At 39.8% G+C, this 15,956-nt stretch overlaps 1 protein-coding gene and 1 long non-coding RNA gene across 2 annotated transcripts in view; both read right to left on the reverse strand.

The window, feature by feature from the left end:
• The window catches only part of LOC306990423, a 598,642-nt gene that overhangs the window by 102,227 nt on the left and 480,459 nt on the right, over window positions 1-15,956 (reverse strand). The gene's annotated exons all lie outside the window — the stretch shown is intronic.
• The window catches only part of LOC306990460 (spermatogenesis-associated protein 16-like), a gene marked incomplete at its 5' end in the record, with an annotated part of 111,660 nt that overhangs the window by 25,763 nt on the left and 69,941 nt on the right, over window positions 1-15,956 (reverse strand). The window contains 2 exons of the mRNA XM_079597336.1: window positions 6,731-6,843; window positions 8,355-8,504. Coding sequence (XP_079453462.1) covers window positions 6,731-6,843; window positions 8,355-8,504 — 263 coding nt within the window. The remainder of the gene's footprint in view (window positions 1-6,730; window positions 6,844-8,354; window positions 8,505-15,956) is intronic.

Consider the following 15,956-nt stretch of genomic DNA (forward strand, 5'->3'; position numbering starts at 1 on the left):
CTCTTTTATTTCGTGTGAGCTCTGTTACTCTCCAGTGTCATTCATCCACTTTATGGTCATTTTTATTACCAACACATATCCCCCAGCATGCATCATTTTTCACTTCTACTGTCTCAGTTTTTTGGACTTTTTTTATCACAGCGCGCTGTTTACTTTTCATAAGCCAAGCAGAGGAAATAGTGAGCTGGTTAGAGAGAAAGAAAAAGAAAGCAAGAATAGACTGTTCATTGCTCTTATTTAATATATTTTCAATTAAAGATACAATATGTAACAATTTTGTAATAAAAGATCCAAAAATCACTTGGACAGTGTGATATATTTCCCGCAGTTATGTACTTACAATATCCCAAAAGTCTCCAAAGATTTTTTATTTCTGAGAAATTCCCATTTTAAATAATTGTCCGTCCCGGAAAAAATGTCGTCTGTCAGTGACGCAATATCCGCTCTATCCTTGGTTTCCGCAACATCACGTGGACAAATGCGGAAGTGGTGGTTATAGCTGTTGTGTACATCATGGATCACGATTACTCTTTGGGGAGTATTGAAGTGCCAACAAAACGTAAGCGTCCATATGGGGATACACGCAGAATTTGTGACAAACGGAGGAATAAAACAAGGATAAATATCGGTGTGGCGTTTTCGAGATGGAGAGAGCTTCGCGAGAGAGAAGGGGGACAAAATCAGTAAAGTTCCTCTAGCTGGGACACGAACTCGGGTCTCCCACATTATATGATGACACACTTACCCACGACACTATCGTGATGTGATATATTATCAACATTATAAATTATATTGACGGCCGCGTCCCTGCACCCACACAATAGCCTATTATGATTTCCGTCATTATTTTAATATATTTGTGTACCAGGTGCCCGTGACCAAGATTATGGCAGTGCAATTAAATACAATCGGATATCTGTTGTTAAAAAATATTAAGCCATTACTTGCAAATGTCCGTTCAAATTTAATTTTACTACGATTGGTTTGAACACGTAAAACAACACTTCATTAACTATAAACATCCTAAAACTACACCGCATTAACCAAACAAATCATTTGACAAATAGCTGTAACAGGATAATATAGCATAACATTTCGCGTTCCTTGTAGTTAATTCATTATCATGACATAAAGTTTCGCGTTCAGACGTAACGTTACAGGTAATACAAAAACTAATAAATTACCTCATCCGTGATCATGATTCATTAATTCCATACGTCTCTGGATGTTGAAAACGACATCTCCCATCGTTCCACTCTCCTTCATAGCGTCATCAAGCTTCGCCTTTGTTATTGTTGGAAACAGCTTAAAATCTTACATACTGTAGCTTTAATACAATTTCTTTTGGATTCTATTAGATTTTATATGAAAAATTAAATATATTATTTATGTAATGTAATATGAATTATATTTGTTATTAATTATATTTTAACCATATAATATTAAAAAGGAACTAAAAGTATATATTAGGGCATTCAATCATTTTTGGAAATGCTGATCAATAAATCAATCAAAATTATTTGTTCATTTTAATTTAAGCATCAAATGCATTAAAGCATATATTAATATATATATATATATATATATATATATATATATATATATATAAAATTAGATTTTGTATATAATTTCTTTACATGTTTTATGTATATAAACCTATATTTTTCTGTGTACATACACTCTTTCTGTTTGGGCATGGATGCAGCGAAGCTGTCTTTTCAGACACTTTGATATATGAAATAAATCCTAAAATGCCCTGGGATAATTTAATATTGATGTACAGTACTTTATAATTTATATATTTGTATGATTCCGAGAGTCAGCAAAGGAGCGTGTGTGTGGATCCAGAACTGAGATCGGCTGCACTGCTTGACAGGTTGAGTTCTTCATTCTCAGAATGAATGTGTTGCCACAAATTTCATCACATTGGAGATGAAATCAACTCTGTGTTTTAATCGAGAGCTGATGGCTGTTCTAGGCTGGAGAATAACTGACTAATGTAATTTAGCGTTGTGTCTGGGCCAATCAAACATTTGCCGTTGCTGCTCTAATTCAATCACAGTCCTCTGAAATAAACACCCTGAGAGTTCAGGCTCCAAATGAAATGAAAACTTCATCTTTGGGCATGTTTGTGTCTCCAGTAGACCATTGTGAGGTTGGAGAAAGATTGCAATTATTAGTGATATGCCAGGGATACTGACAGCAAGGGCTTGTTAGTCATTGATGGCCCAGAAGTCTATATAATTGATGGAGTTAGCTAAGGCAAGATTCACTAGAACTATTGCTCATACTTGGATTAGTGATTTGAACAAACTCCTAACCCAATATATTAAGCTTTGACACGTATCTTTTTCTGCACCGTTTGTGCAACAGACATGAATGATAAATCACATCGCGACGTGAGGATCAGACCATTTTTGTCTCATTTTCAATCTCATATAGGCCTACTTACATTGATGAGGCTCTTTAAGTAACAAGTAACCACCTATCAACCTCACAACAACATGCTTAAATCTCTCAAAACACCTCAAATGGATAGTTGACCCCAAAAAAATCTAAAACTGTCGTAATTCACGCACTCTTGTGTAATTCCAAACCGGTATGGATTTCTTTCTTCTGCAGTACTTAAAAGGGTCCCACTTTATATTAAGTGGCTTTAAGTACTATGTACTTACATTGAAATTACTAATTTGATACAATGGACTTATTGTGTACATACATGTTTTTTACATTGTACTTGTATTTTTAAAATACCTGCATGTAATTACAGCTGTAATTAATTTATGTAATTACATTTGTAATTACACTTGACCCTTCCCTTATACCTTAACCCACCCTTAAACTTAACCATACCACCACACCTGTCCCTAACCTTACCCGTATCACACCGCAATAGCAGCAAAAGTGGTTTACAATAAAACATGAACACAATAAGTACATTGTACTTACTTTTTGATGTAAGTACACAGTACTTAAAGCGGGACCCTTAAAAGAATATATTTTGAAGAATGTTGATAATTTTGGTTCCCAAAAAATACAAAGGAAGTCAATGGTAGCTGAAACTGTTTGGTTACCCACATTTTTCAAAATACATTTTCATATTTCACAGAAGTCATAGGCTGACAAGCCAGACCCACATCAAGATGTTGGTTCTGGGAACACACCATTGGCAGGGCTCAATCCGAGGTGCGGGATAAACGGTCGTCTTTCAAATTCCCTCTGCACGCAATAGGATAGCCCTTCAACCAACCAGAGCAACGAAGGTGACGTAGTCCGAAAACATCTTCCTTTTTTAAGAATGACTTAAGTGCTGTTCTTTGTTCTTTTCTCAAAAGCCCCTTTCACAGAGAGATTCCAGAAAATACACGGACAATGTGTTGCGGGATTTGTCCCGGGATTGTTTGATTTTGGTTCATTCACACTGCCAGTGATTTTCCGGGATCTGTGAGTGCGTTCACACACATCCCGGTAAGATCCCGTAAAGACACGTGTCGTCAGGATGAGACGTGTAGCGTACGTGTCGAAAACATGTACACGCATCGCGTACCGTTCCACAAAGATGGCGAACGATCTCAGCTTCAGCGCGGATAGTAAGGAGCTCCTGGTCTCTGCTTCGTTCCAGTTTGCAGACATTTTTTCGTTCTTTGTTGATGACGAACACAAACTTTCTTCTAAGAGCAACAGAGTCGCGCGATGGCACGTGTGTGCGCGTCATCACTACGACACACCCCTTACGGCATTGATCCTGGCTTTTGTTCACACAGGGCATGTTCCGGGACTGATCCCGGCAATGTTACTAGTTCCCCAACCCGGGATCAATCCCGGGACGTGTTTGCGTTCACACAGAAGGCACTCTGGCAATTTCCCGGGATCAACGTGCTGTGTGAAAGGCGCTAAAGAAAAGCTTATCTCCAAGTCTTCCAGAGTTGCGGCCAAAGGCGATTCGAAAGGCCGCTGTTCGCCAGCAGCTGCAGCCATCTTCTTTGTTTTCAAGTAGCAGGGAATTCACCTTTGGCTAAGCCCCGCCCCCCTTAGTTACTGTTGCTACCTCCGACAACTTCATCTGGGCTCTGGTTTGGTATCAACATGGCTTATGCTGTGACAGCTCATCCTGCTGAAATTTTATCAAACTTTTATAAAGCAGCAAATAAAGTGTCCGATAGAAGTAGGCAAAAGGGGCTGCAGTGTGCGTTCGAAGGCTTTATTCAAGACATACCGGTGAAACGCAAGCAACAACAAGGCATCCAAATAGAGGCAAAAGCATAACGGTCACAGTCAAAAACTGAACCACCGCATATCCTAATGGAGACGGAGGCTGTGACTAACAATATCAAGAGCAACACTGTTCATGCAAAGCTGGGTAGGTCTCTATTCACTTCTATAATCGTTATTACAAAGCAAATGGACTACGCGAGTATAAAGTTGTATTTATTAGCAGCGTATGCTAGCGTATCAACAATTAGGGTAGAGAACCGAAATCATAACATAAACAGCATAAAACTGTCTAACTAGTATAACTTCACAGTAAGGTTAAAAGCAAAAATAGAGCACACAAAAGTGTGCTTGTTGATCCTTGAGGGGTTTCACTGACTGAGAGGACGTCCACACAGTTTAATCTTTTGGGAAGGGAAAAAAACGGACACCCCCCTCCAACCTCTCTGGGAAACGCGTATCTGTGTTACAAATGCCCCAGGCACAACGTTTAACCATATTTTTGATAAAACTACGACGGTAATAGCCTGCCGAGACCAAAAATATGAGACGCCTGTGTTAAAGTCAATGGAGCGCTGTGAAAAAGTGTCGGACCTCTGTGGCAGCTCGTTCTTGGCTGCGCTGTGATTGGTCAATCTACATTCTAGGGCGTGGCTTAGCCAAAGGCGAATTCACATGGAACCCTCGCAACTCTGCCATCATTATGTTAAGCCCGACCACCGACTCTACACACGATGTGATTGGCCTGACTAGCATTTGGTTTTTACAGCTCGCAAGCAAACGGAGAGTTGCTAGACGATCCTGGCTGCAAATTACATTTGCTGCCACTAGGGTGCGTCTATATTTCTAGGCTACAGAAGTCAAAATCGTACAGGTTTGGAATGACATAAGTGTGTCCCCGGCTGAAGGCGATTTTAAAACGGTTAGTTCCAGTCCTTGATTCTGATTGGTCAATAGCTGTGTTACCACTAAACACGGCTATGACCGCTTCACCCAACGTTTCTAAGTCACTACACAACACTCCTAGCAACCACTCTTAGCAATGTAAACATATGTTCTCATTGATATTGTTCATTGAAGCTTATAGAGTAGAGAGTATTTCAGTCCTTTCAATATAAAAGTCTTCTCTACTGACTGACTCACTCACTCATAAAGAAAATATTTGCCGCCATCTATAGGCGAAATAATGTAACTGCTGTTCACGGTCAAGGACTATTTTTTCAAGCGGAAGGAAGGCTTTTAGACGATTTTACTTCATGAAAGTTGCATCTTTTTTGGGACTTAAAGGGTTAGTTCACCCAAAAATGAAAATAATGTCATTAATGACTCACCCTCATGTCGTTCTAAGCCCGTAAGACCTCCGTTCATCTTCGGAACACAGTTTAAGATATTTTTGATTTAGTCCGAGAGCTTTCTGTCCGTCCATTGAAACTGTATATACAGTATACTGTCCATGTCTATAAAGGTAATAAAAACATCATCAAAGTAGTCCATGTGACATCAGTGGGTTAGTTAGAAGTTTTTGAAGCATCGAAAATACTTTTTGGTCCAAAAATAACACAAAATAAGACTTTATTCAGCATTGTATTCTCTCCCGGGTCTGTTGTGAATCCTGCGTTCAGGACTCCGCAGTGACGCTGCTGACGTAAGACGCTGATGACGTGTTATCTGGTGCGCCCGAGCTTCGTTTACAGTCTGAGGAAGACGCACGCTATATTCAAGCTATTCTACATTGTTTGCGTGGATATCATTTTTTTAATGGTGCGTAAATGAGCATGTCGCGGATGAGACACTTTTACAGCGTGCGTTTCCCTCAGTCTATAAATGAAGCTCGGGCGCACCAGATAACACGTCATCAGCGTCTTACGCCAGCAGCGTAACTGTGAAGGATTCACAACAGACCCGGGAGAGAATACAATGCTGAATAAAGTCTTATTTTGTGTTATTTTTGGACCAAACAGTATTTTCGATGCATCAAAAACTTCTAACTAACCCACTGATGTCACATGGACTACTTTGATGATGTTTTTATTACCTTTATGGACATGGCCAGTATACTGTATATACAGTTTCAATGGACGGACAGAAAGCTCTCGGACTAAATCTAAAATATCTTAAACTGTGTTCCGAAGATGAACGGAGGTCTTACGGGCTTAGAACGACATGAGGGTGAGTCATTAATGACATTATTTTCATTTTTGGGTGAACTAACCCTTTAATATTAGTGTTGTGTGGTAACCGTTTTATAAAAGCAATAAGGTACTCCAGGCCAGTGCTGTATCGTGAATAAGTCACGGCTGAAGGGGTTGCAGGCACTCTGCTTCACATTCACAACACAGCACAGCCTCTCCTACCTTATTGCTTACATAAATGATGATATAATAAAAAAATGTTGGTAGACTAGCCCTTTACCAAACGCAGAACAACACCCTGGCAACCAGGGTATGAAGTGTAATACTTACAAATATCCTGCTGAACAGTCACTTAGCATCACACAAGAACATAAATAAATACCCACACTTAGCTTGGTACACCTAATAAAATCTAGAACTGGCAGGATCTTCTTTCCTTGCATCTCATACATCTTTTCCAAGTCTCTAAAGCTGGGAGAGGTTAATGGAGATCTTTGACCTGTAAAACAAAAAAAACAAAAACATTATATAATTTACATTAGGGACCAAATGTCTGAGACCCCATCAAAAACCTGTGAGTTTATTACCCTTGAAGATAAACAGAACATTTTAGGATTTAGTTTAATTTAGACTAATTTTTTGTATTAATATTTTTGAAAATAATTGTCAATGCCATTCAAGATGATAGACACAAAAACAGAAGTTTTAGTTTTATGAAGGCTCAGTGGGAGTGAGTTCAAGAGTTTAAGTAGCATAATGCTGAATAATCTACCACCCATTAAGGGAAAAGTGGAATTTTCATCAACTCTTCATAATATTATGTATGCTAAGAGCACTACTAGCTGGGGGAAACGTTAGACTAATCCCTGGGGGCTCACAAACATTCCCCTGAGGGGCCCCAGGACAGTGATTTCAGGGCCCGAAACTCTAGCGAGATACATGGGTAAATCTATATGCATATGTTTCTACATGTGGATGTTTCTACATGTGAAACATCCACATATTCTAATAAACACTGTTATTGATACTAGTGATGCTGCAGGTAAACACATGCGCAGCATAGATTATACAAAGTATTATGACGAGTTGTAAATGGGTGGCAGTTATAGTACCTTTGCAACAGAAGTTTGAAGTTGTCACAGCATCTTGAGGATGATTGATTAGTATAATGACCCATGCTGTGGCTATACCTTTGAGACATTACACAAATGCCATAGATTTCCCTCCTCTTAATAGAGATCGCTCACAAACACAGCTTAAGCTTTTCTGTGCAGGCTGGTTGACGGCAGTTCAGCCTCGACATCTTTGCCTCTCTGGCTTTGCACGAACCAAGGTTAATTGAGAAATTTTATGCCATTGATGTCAATACATTGATTGGTCCCTGTAATCTCTTGTCTGCTTAAACAGAACAGAAAAGGGCTGAGTTAATAGGAGTTTCTCATTCTTGAAAGACGATGACGGTGTGACCTTGGAGGTCAGTCCGTAAATTCGTACATTTAACATATGACACAGCCTTAGCCCTCGATTTCAATTGGACCGATTTCCCATGCACTACTAGATAATTCGTTTTTTTTGTTGACCTAACAAAGTCATTGTGGTGAAAAAGTGTGACCAGAATAGAAACGATCCCTCAGGGATTGTATTAAAACATTTTTGTCATTGTAATGGCTGTGAGGATTGAGAGGTCTATTTGCGCTGCGTATTCGACGCCGTAAGCTTTGTGATCCATTTAGCTCGCCTGAGGTTAGCGTATACGCGTTCATGTTCTTTCACAAGAGAGTACACACTGAGAGCTCATAAGGATGTCAGCCAAGCAGATGAATGTGTGATGTCAAAGATGTATTGTGTGGCTGTGATTATACCCGTCCTGTTCAGCACACTCTGAGAACCTTCATCTTATCAACACTATGAACACGCAGTGCTAAAAGTCTTCAGCTTGTGTTCTGTGAACTGGAGGTCTGAAAATGTAGATTGTAAATTCCCTTCAGCTAATAGAGAGACCACACCAACCTGTGAATGCGGGACAGCTCCTGTGGAGCAGTTTATTTAGGAAGTCTCCGTTCTCGCTCCTTCTGAAGCCAAGGGTGAGGAAGTAACTCTGTGTGGATGAAGGCTGACTCCAGTCCGTCGTCTGGGGCAACAAATGACCGCCACACGGGTCTAGAGAGGGATGAAGATTAGTTACTAATTTGTTTAATCTGAAACAGCCAGTGTCTGTCTGTCTGTCTGTCTGTCTGTCTGTCTGTCTGTCTGTATTATCTGTCTGTCTGTCTCTCTATCTGAAGAAGACTAATACTTTACTGTTTAATGTTATTTTTATTGTATTTGTTAATGTTGTAAAACTAATGAAGATTAGTTACTAATTTGTTTAATCTGAAACAGCCACTGTCTGTCTGTCTATCTATCTATCTATCTATCTATCTATCTATCTATCTATCTATCTATCTATCTATCTATCTATCTATCTATCTATCTATCTATCTATCTATCTATCTATCTATCTCAAAATGGCTTTATTGGCATGACTGTAATGCAATATGTCTTTCAATATCATACATACATACATACATACAGCATCACCTGTGTTGCCATTCCATTTAAAGTTCCTGTGAAGTATGGTCAGTTCACTTCAAATTCCAACTTAAGAATTGAAAAGCAAATCTTCAGTTCTACATATTGTACAACCGGAAACACTTGGAACACCCTATCAACTTAGTAACGTAAAGGCCACTCCGAACCTGTTAGCAACCGCAAAACAGTGCTTGGTAGCCACCTGCAATACTGTGGCATCATGGTGGTGGGTTTTTCATTGCTAAGTTCCATTTATATTTGACCAAAAAGCCTAAAAGCCTAGTTTTGCATATTGGGCCATGTTGAGCTTATCTAGTAGATGGTAATAGTAATATTTTTTTTATTAGGGCCCAAGCCTTGAAAAGGCGAAGGCCCTATTGTTTTCCTTCGGATTATTAGGGCCCAAGCCTTGAAAAGGCGAAGGCCCTATTGTTTTCCTTCGGATTATTATTATTATTATTATTATTATTATTATTATTATTATTATTATTATTATTATTTTTCTTACGACTATTCGGGCACTTTTGGGTCTCTTAACGTGCTCAAAAACTCTTGAAACTTTGCACAAATGTCAGAACCCGCGGCCATTAGAGCCGGACTGAAGCTGGTACCCGGGCGTGGCAGGGGGGCTCGACAGCGCCCCCTGGAACGCGGTCCGAAAACTTGGTCCAACAATCAAACACGCTTGCGTGTAATAATATGAAACTCGGTACACTTATAGATCTCATCGGTTCATATATCCTTCGTGCTCTGACTTTTTACCCCAGCCCAACAGGAAGTCGGCTATTTGGCGTAGTTTAAAAAACACATGCAATGGAATTTAAAATACTCCTCCTAGAAAATTCAACCAATCACCACGAAACTCGGTGTGCATGAAGTCAAGACATGGAGGATGAAAAATTGCCAGGGGATTTTTGATATCTCGAACGGTTTGGCCGTGGCGAGGAAACGAATTTATGGCGAATATTGGAAACAGGAAGTGTGTTATAACATCCTCATACATTAATTGATCTGGATGAAACTTCAGCAGTGTGTTTGCTGTAAGAGGCCGATCACATGGATGTGACTATTGTGAGTCAAAGTTATAGCGCCACCAACTGGCAGCAGGAAGTGTGTCACTTTCAAAATGCTTTAAAATCACCCTCTTATTTTTACCCGATTTGCTTCAAACTTTATGTGTATAATGTAAACACACGGCAGATGTAGACCTGTGAAAGGATTATTGATATCTTAAATACTGTTGCCATGGCAACGCAGCAAACTTTTATATTATTTTTTAAAGTTTTTGAGACTCTTAGCATGCTTGAAATTGCATGAAACTCGACAGACACTTTACATTTATTGCCTAGTACACTTGTGCAAAGTTTCAGAAACGGGCGTGGTAAGGGGCTCAGTAGCGCCACCTTTAGTCCAAAATGGGGTATTAGTTTTACCTACAGTAACAAAAATCGGTATTTATATTTATCTCCCCGAGCCGGACAACTTTCTAATTTACAGTCATTAGCTCCGACCAACAGGAAGTCAGATATTTTGGTTTGAATGTGATTTGATGGGAATTTTGCCAGTCTCTCTCAGTCTGTGTGTGTGAGAGAGGAGGGGGGCTTTATTTTAACCCTTTCTCTGCTGTGTGGGACTTCTCGGGCACTTTTGGGGCCCTTAACGTGCTCGAAAACTCTTGAAACTTTGCACACAGGTCAGAACCTGCGGCCATCAGGGCCGGGCTGAAGCTGGTACCCGGGCGTGGCAGGGGGGCTCAACAGCGCCCCCTTTAACGGGGTCCGAAAACTTGGTCCATATATCAAACTGAATATTGCATGAATTAGTATGAAACTCGGTACACATATAGATCTCATCGGGCCGAACAACTTTCGTGCTCTAAGTTTTACGCCAGTCCAACAGGAAGTCGGCTATTATGGGCTGTATGAAATGATGAGCCCCCCCGCCTTTTCTGTGTGTGTTTGGAGGGGAGCAGAAAGACTCACACTGATACAAGTTCTAAAGCAGACTTCTTCTCGACAGTCAAAGCGGGGTTACGTTATTGCCCGTCGTGCACAGGAACCCGAAAGGCAACGGGGTGGCGGCTTTATATATATATATATATATATATATATATATATATATATATATATATATATATAAATATAAATAAATATAGCTGCAAGCAGCGATGGAGGGCCCAAGCCGGTGGCAGCGCCAGCCCGGTGCCTTTAGTGTAACTAAAGGCACCAGGGTGGCGGTGCCACCGGCTTGGGCCCGTAATCGCTGCTTGCAGCTATATTTATTTATATTTATATATATATATATATATATATATATATATATATATATATATATATATATTTAGGGCCCGAGCACCGATGGTGCGAGGACACTATTGGAATTGCTCTGTTTATTAGGGCCCGAGCACCGATGGTGCGAGGACACTATTGGAATTGCTCTGTTTATTATTATTATTATTATTATTATTATTATTATTATTATTTTCCGCATTCAATCGCATTTTTGAGGGCCTAAACATGCACGAAAACTCACGAAAATTTGCACACGCGTCAGAACTGGCGAAAATTGACATCTGATATGCGTTTCAGAATTGGGCGGGGTAAAATGGCTCGATAGCGCCACCTATAAAGGTTCAACGGAGTGCGCCTCCCGCTACGTTTCACGTACGTGTACGAAATTCGGTACATACATGTAATGACCCAATACCTACAAAAAAGTCTCTTGGAGCATAGCCTTAAACACAACAGGAAGTCAGCCATTTTGAACTTCCTCTCTGATTTTTGTGCAGTTTTTGCCATTTTCAGGCCTCGTACTTTAACGAACTCCTCCTACAGTTTTAATCTGATCATCTTCAAATTTGGTGAGTGTAATCTTAAGGCCTTTGCGACGTTAAATTGCGAAGATCTAGAGTTTTCGTCGAAGGGCGTGTCCTCGGCGGCCTGACAAATTTTGATGTTTCGCCATGAAACAGGAAGTTGCTGTAACTCAGGCAAACAATGTCCAATCTGCCCCAAACTTCACACGTTTGATAAGAGTTCTGTCCTGAACACATGACCATGCTCAAATTCAGTTACAGTCATAGCGCCACCTGCTGGCAACAGGAAGTGACATGTTTAACACTGTTTTGGACTCCTAATAACATATACAAAATTGCCAGCAAGTGCTAAACATGTTAACAACATACTAGAAACATGCTAAAACATGCTAGCAAACATTAGCTAAGTGCTAAATCATGCTATTAATGCAATTAAATAGGAATTTGCTGTAACTCAGGCATTGAATGCCCAATCTGCCCCAAACTTCACACGTTTAATAAGAGTTCTGGTCTGAACACATTTACATGAGAATATTCAGTTATAGTAATAGCGCCACCTATTGGCAACAGGAAGTGACATGTTTAACACTGTGATGCTGTACTAGCAACATATTAAATAAACCATTGAGTTATAAACATGTTAGAAACCTGTTAAAACATGCTAGCAATTCTTAGCTAAGTGCTAAAGCATGCTAATGCAATGAAACAGGAAGTTGTTGTTACTCAAGTAGGCAATGTCCAATCTGCCCCAAACTTCACACGTTTGATAAGAGTCCTGCCCTGAAAACATCTACATGACACTTTTCAGTTATAGTAATAGCGCCACCTACTGGCAACAGGAAGTGACATGTTTAACACTGTGATGCAGTACTAGCAACATATTAAATATGCCATTGAGTAATAAACATGTTAGAAACCTGTTAAAACATGCTAGCAATTCTTAGCTAAGTGCTAAAGCATGCTAATGCAATGAAAGAGGAAGTTGTTGTTACTCAAGAAGGCAATGTCCAATCTGCCCCAAACTTCACACGTTTGATAAGAGTCCTGCCCTGAACACATCTACATGACACTTTTCAGTTATAGTAATAGCGCCACCTACTGGCAACAGGAAGTGACATGTTTAACACTGTGATGCAGTACTAGCAACATATTAAATATGCCATTGAGTAATAAACATGTTAGAAACCTGTTAAAACATGCTAGCAATTCTTAGCTAAGTGCTAAAGCATGCTAATGCAATGAAAGAGGAAGTTGTTGTTACTCAAGAAGGCAATGTCCAATCTGCCCCAAACTTCACACGTTTGATAAGAGTCCTGCCCTGAACACATCTACATGACACTTTTCAGTTATAGTAATAGCGCCACCTACTGGCAACAGGAAGTGACATGTTTAACACTGCGATGCATTACTAGCAACATATTAAATATGACATTGAGTTATATACATGTTAGAAACATGTTAAAACATGCTAGCAATTCTTAGCTAAGTGCTAAAGCACGCTAATGCAATGAAACGGGAAGTTGTTGTTACTGAAGAAGGCAATGTCCAATCTGCCCCAAACTTCACACGTTTGATAAGAGTCCTGCCCTGAACACATCTACATGACAATTTTAAGTTAAAGTAATAGCGCCACCTACTGTCGACAGGAAGTGACACGTTTTAAACTGTGATGCATTGCCAGCGACATATTTAATATGCCATTGAGTTCTAAACATGCTAGAAACATGCTAAAACATGCTAGCAACACTTATCTGAGTGATAACGCATGCTATTATCCCCATAATAAAGGACATTTTTGTAACTGACTTTGACATACTCCTATATTTACCTACTTAAATGCACAATGCCCACTGTGCTCTGTCTTCCTAAATCCACCGGGTGGCGGTTGGCACGGCTGCGAGGGCCCTTTCATCGCTGCTTGCAGCTTTAATTATTATTATTATTATTATTATTATTATTATTTTCCGCATTTAATCGCATTTTTGAGGGCCTAAACATGCACGAAAACTCACGAAAATTTGCACACGCGTCAGAACTGGCGAAAATTGACATCTGATATGCGTTTCAGAATTGGGCGGGGTAAAATGGCTCGATAGCGCCACCTATAAAGGTTCAACGGAGTGCGCCTCCCGCTACGTTTCACGTATGTGTACGAAATTCGGTACATACATGTAATGACCCAATACCTACAAAAAAGTCTCTTGGAGCATAGCCTTAAATACAACAGGAAGTCAGCCATTTTGAACTTCCTCTCTAATTTTTGTGCAGTTTTTGCCATTTTCAGGCCTCGTACTTTAACGAACTCCTCCTACAGTTTTAATCTGATCATCTTGAAATTTGGTGAGTGTAATCTTAAGGCCTTTGCGACGTTAAATTGCGAAGATCTAGAGTTTTCGTCGAAGGGCGTGTCCTCGGCGGCCTGACGAAATTTTGATGTTTCGCCATGAAACAGGAAGTTGCTGTAACTCAGGCAAACAATGTCCAATCTGCCCTAAACTTCACACGGTTGATAAGAGTTCTGCCCTGAACACATGACCATGCTCAAATTCAGTTACAGTCATAGCGCCACCTGCTGGCAAGAGGAAGTGACATGTTTAACACTGTTTTGGACTCCTAATAACATATAAAAAATTGCCAGCAAGTGCTTAACATGTTAACAACATACTAGAAACATGCTAAAACATGCTAGCAAACATTAGCTAAGTGCTAAAGCATGCTATTACTGCAATTAAATAGGAATTTGCTGTAACTCAGGCATTGAATGTCCAATCTGCCCCAAACTTCACACGTTTGATAAGCATTCTGTCCTGAACACATGACCATGCTCAAATTCAGTTACAGTCATAGCGCCACCTACTGGCAACAGGAAGTGACATGTTTAACACTGTTTTGGACTCCTAATAACATACAAAAAAGTGCCAGCAAGTGTTAAACATGTTAACAACATACTAGAAACATGCTAAAACATGCTAGCAAACATTAGCTAGGTGCTAAATCATGCTATTAATGCAATTAAATAGGAATTTGCTGTAACTCAGGCATTGGATGTTTAATCTGCCCCAAACTTCACACGGTTGAATATTCTCATGTTTAACACATGAGAATATTCAGTTATATTAATAGCGCCACCTACTGGCAACAGGAAATGACATGTTTAACACTGTGATGCTGTACTAGCAACATATTAAATATGCCATTGAGTTATAAACATGTTAGAAACCTGTTAAAACATGCTAGCAATTCTTAGCTAAGTGCTAAAGCACGCTAATGCAATGAAAGAGGAAGTTGTTGTTACTAAAGAAGGCAATGTCCAATCTTTCCCAAACTTTACACGTTTGATAAGAGTCCTGCCCTGAACACATCTACATGACACTTTTCAGTTATAGTAATAGCGCCACCTACTGGCAACAGGAAGTGACATGTTTAACACTGTGATGCAGTACTAGCAACATATTAAATATGCCATTGAGTTATATACATGTTAGAAACATGTTAAAACATGCTAGCAATTCTTAGCTAAGTGCTAAAGCACGCTAATGCAATGAAACAGGAAGTTGGTGTTACTGAAGAAGGCAATGTCCAATCTTTCCCAAACTTCACACGTTTGATAAGAGTCCTGCCCTGAACACATCTACATGACACTTTTCAGTTATAGTAATAGCGCCACCTACTGGCAACAGGAAGTGACATGTTTAACACTGTGATGCAGTACTAGCAACATATTAAATATGCCATTGAGTTATATACATGTTAGAAACATGTTAAAACATGCTAGCAATTCTTAGCTAAGTGCTAAAGCACGCTAATGCAATGAAACAGGAAGTTGGTGTTACTGAAGAAGGCAATGTCCAATCTTTCCCAAACTTCACACGTTTGATAAGAGTCCTGCCCTGAACACATCTACATGACAATTTTAAGTTAAAGTAATAGCGCCACCTACTGACGACAGGAAGTGACACGTTTTACACTGTGATGCATTACTAGCGACATATTTAATATGCCATTGAGTTCTAAACATGCTAGAAACATGCTAAAACATGCTAGCAACACTTATCTGAGTGATAACGCATGCTATTATCCCCATAATTAAGGACATTTTTGTAACTGACTTTGACATACTCCTCCTATAGTTACCTACTTAAATGCACATCGCCCACCGTGCTCTGTCTTCCTAAAGCCACCGGGTGGCGGTGGCACGGGTGCGAGGGCCCTTTCATCGCTGCTTG

Source organism: Phoxinus phoxinus (assembly GCF_949152265.1).
Source record: "Phoxinus phoxinus genome assembly, chromosome: 22".
Taxonomy (NCBI): Eukaryota; Metazoa; Chordata; class Actinopteri; order Cypriniformes; family Leuciscidae; genus Phoxinus; species Phoxinus phoxinus.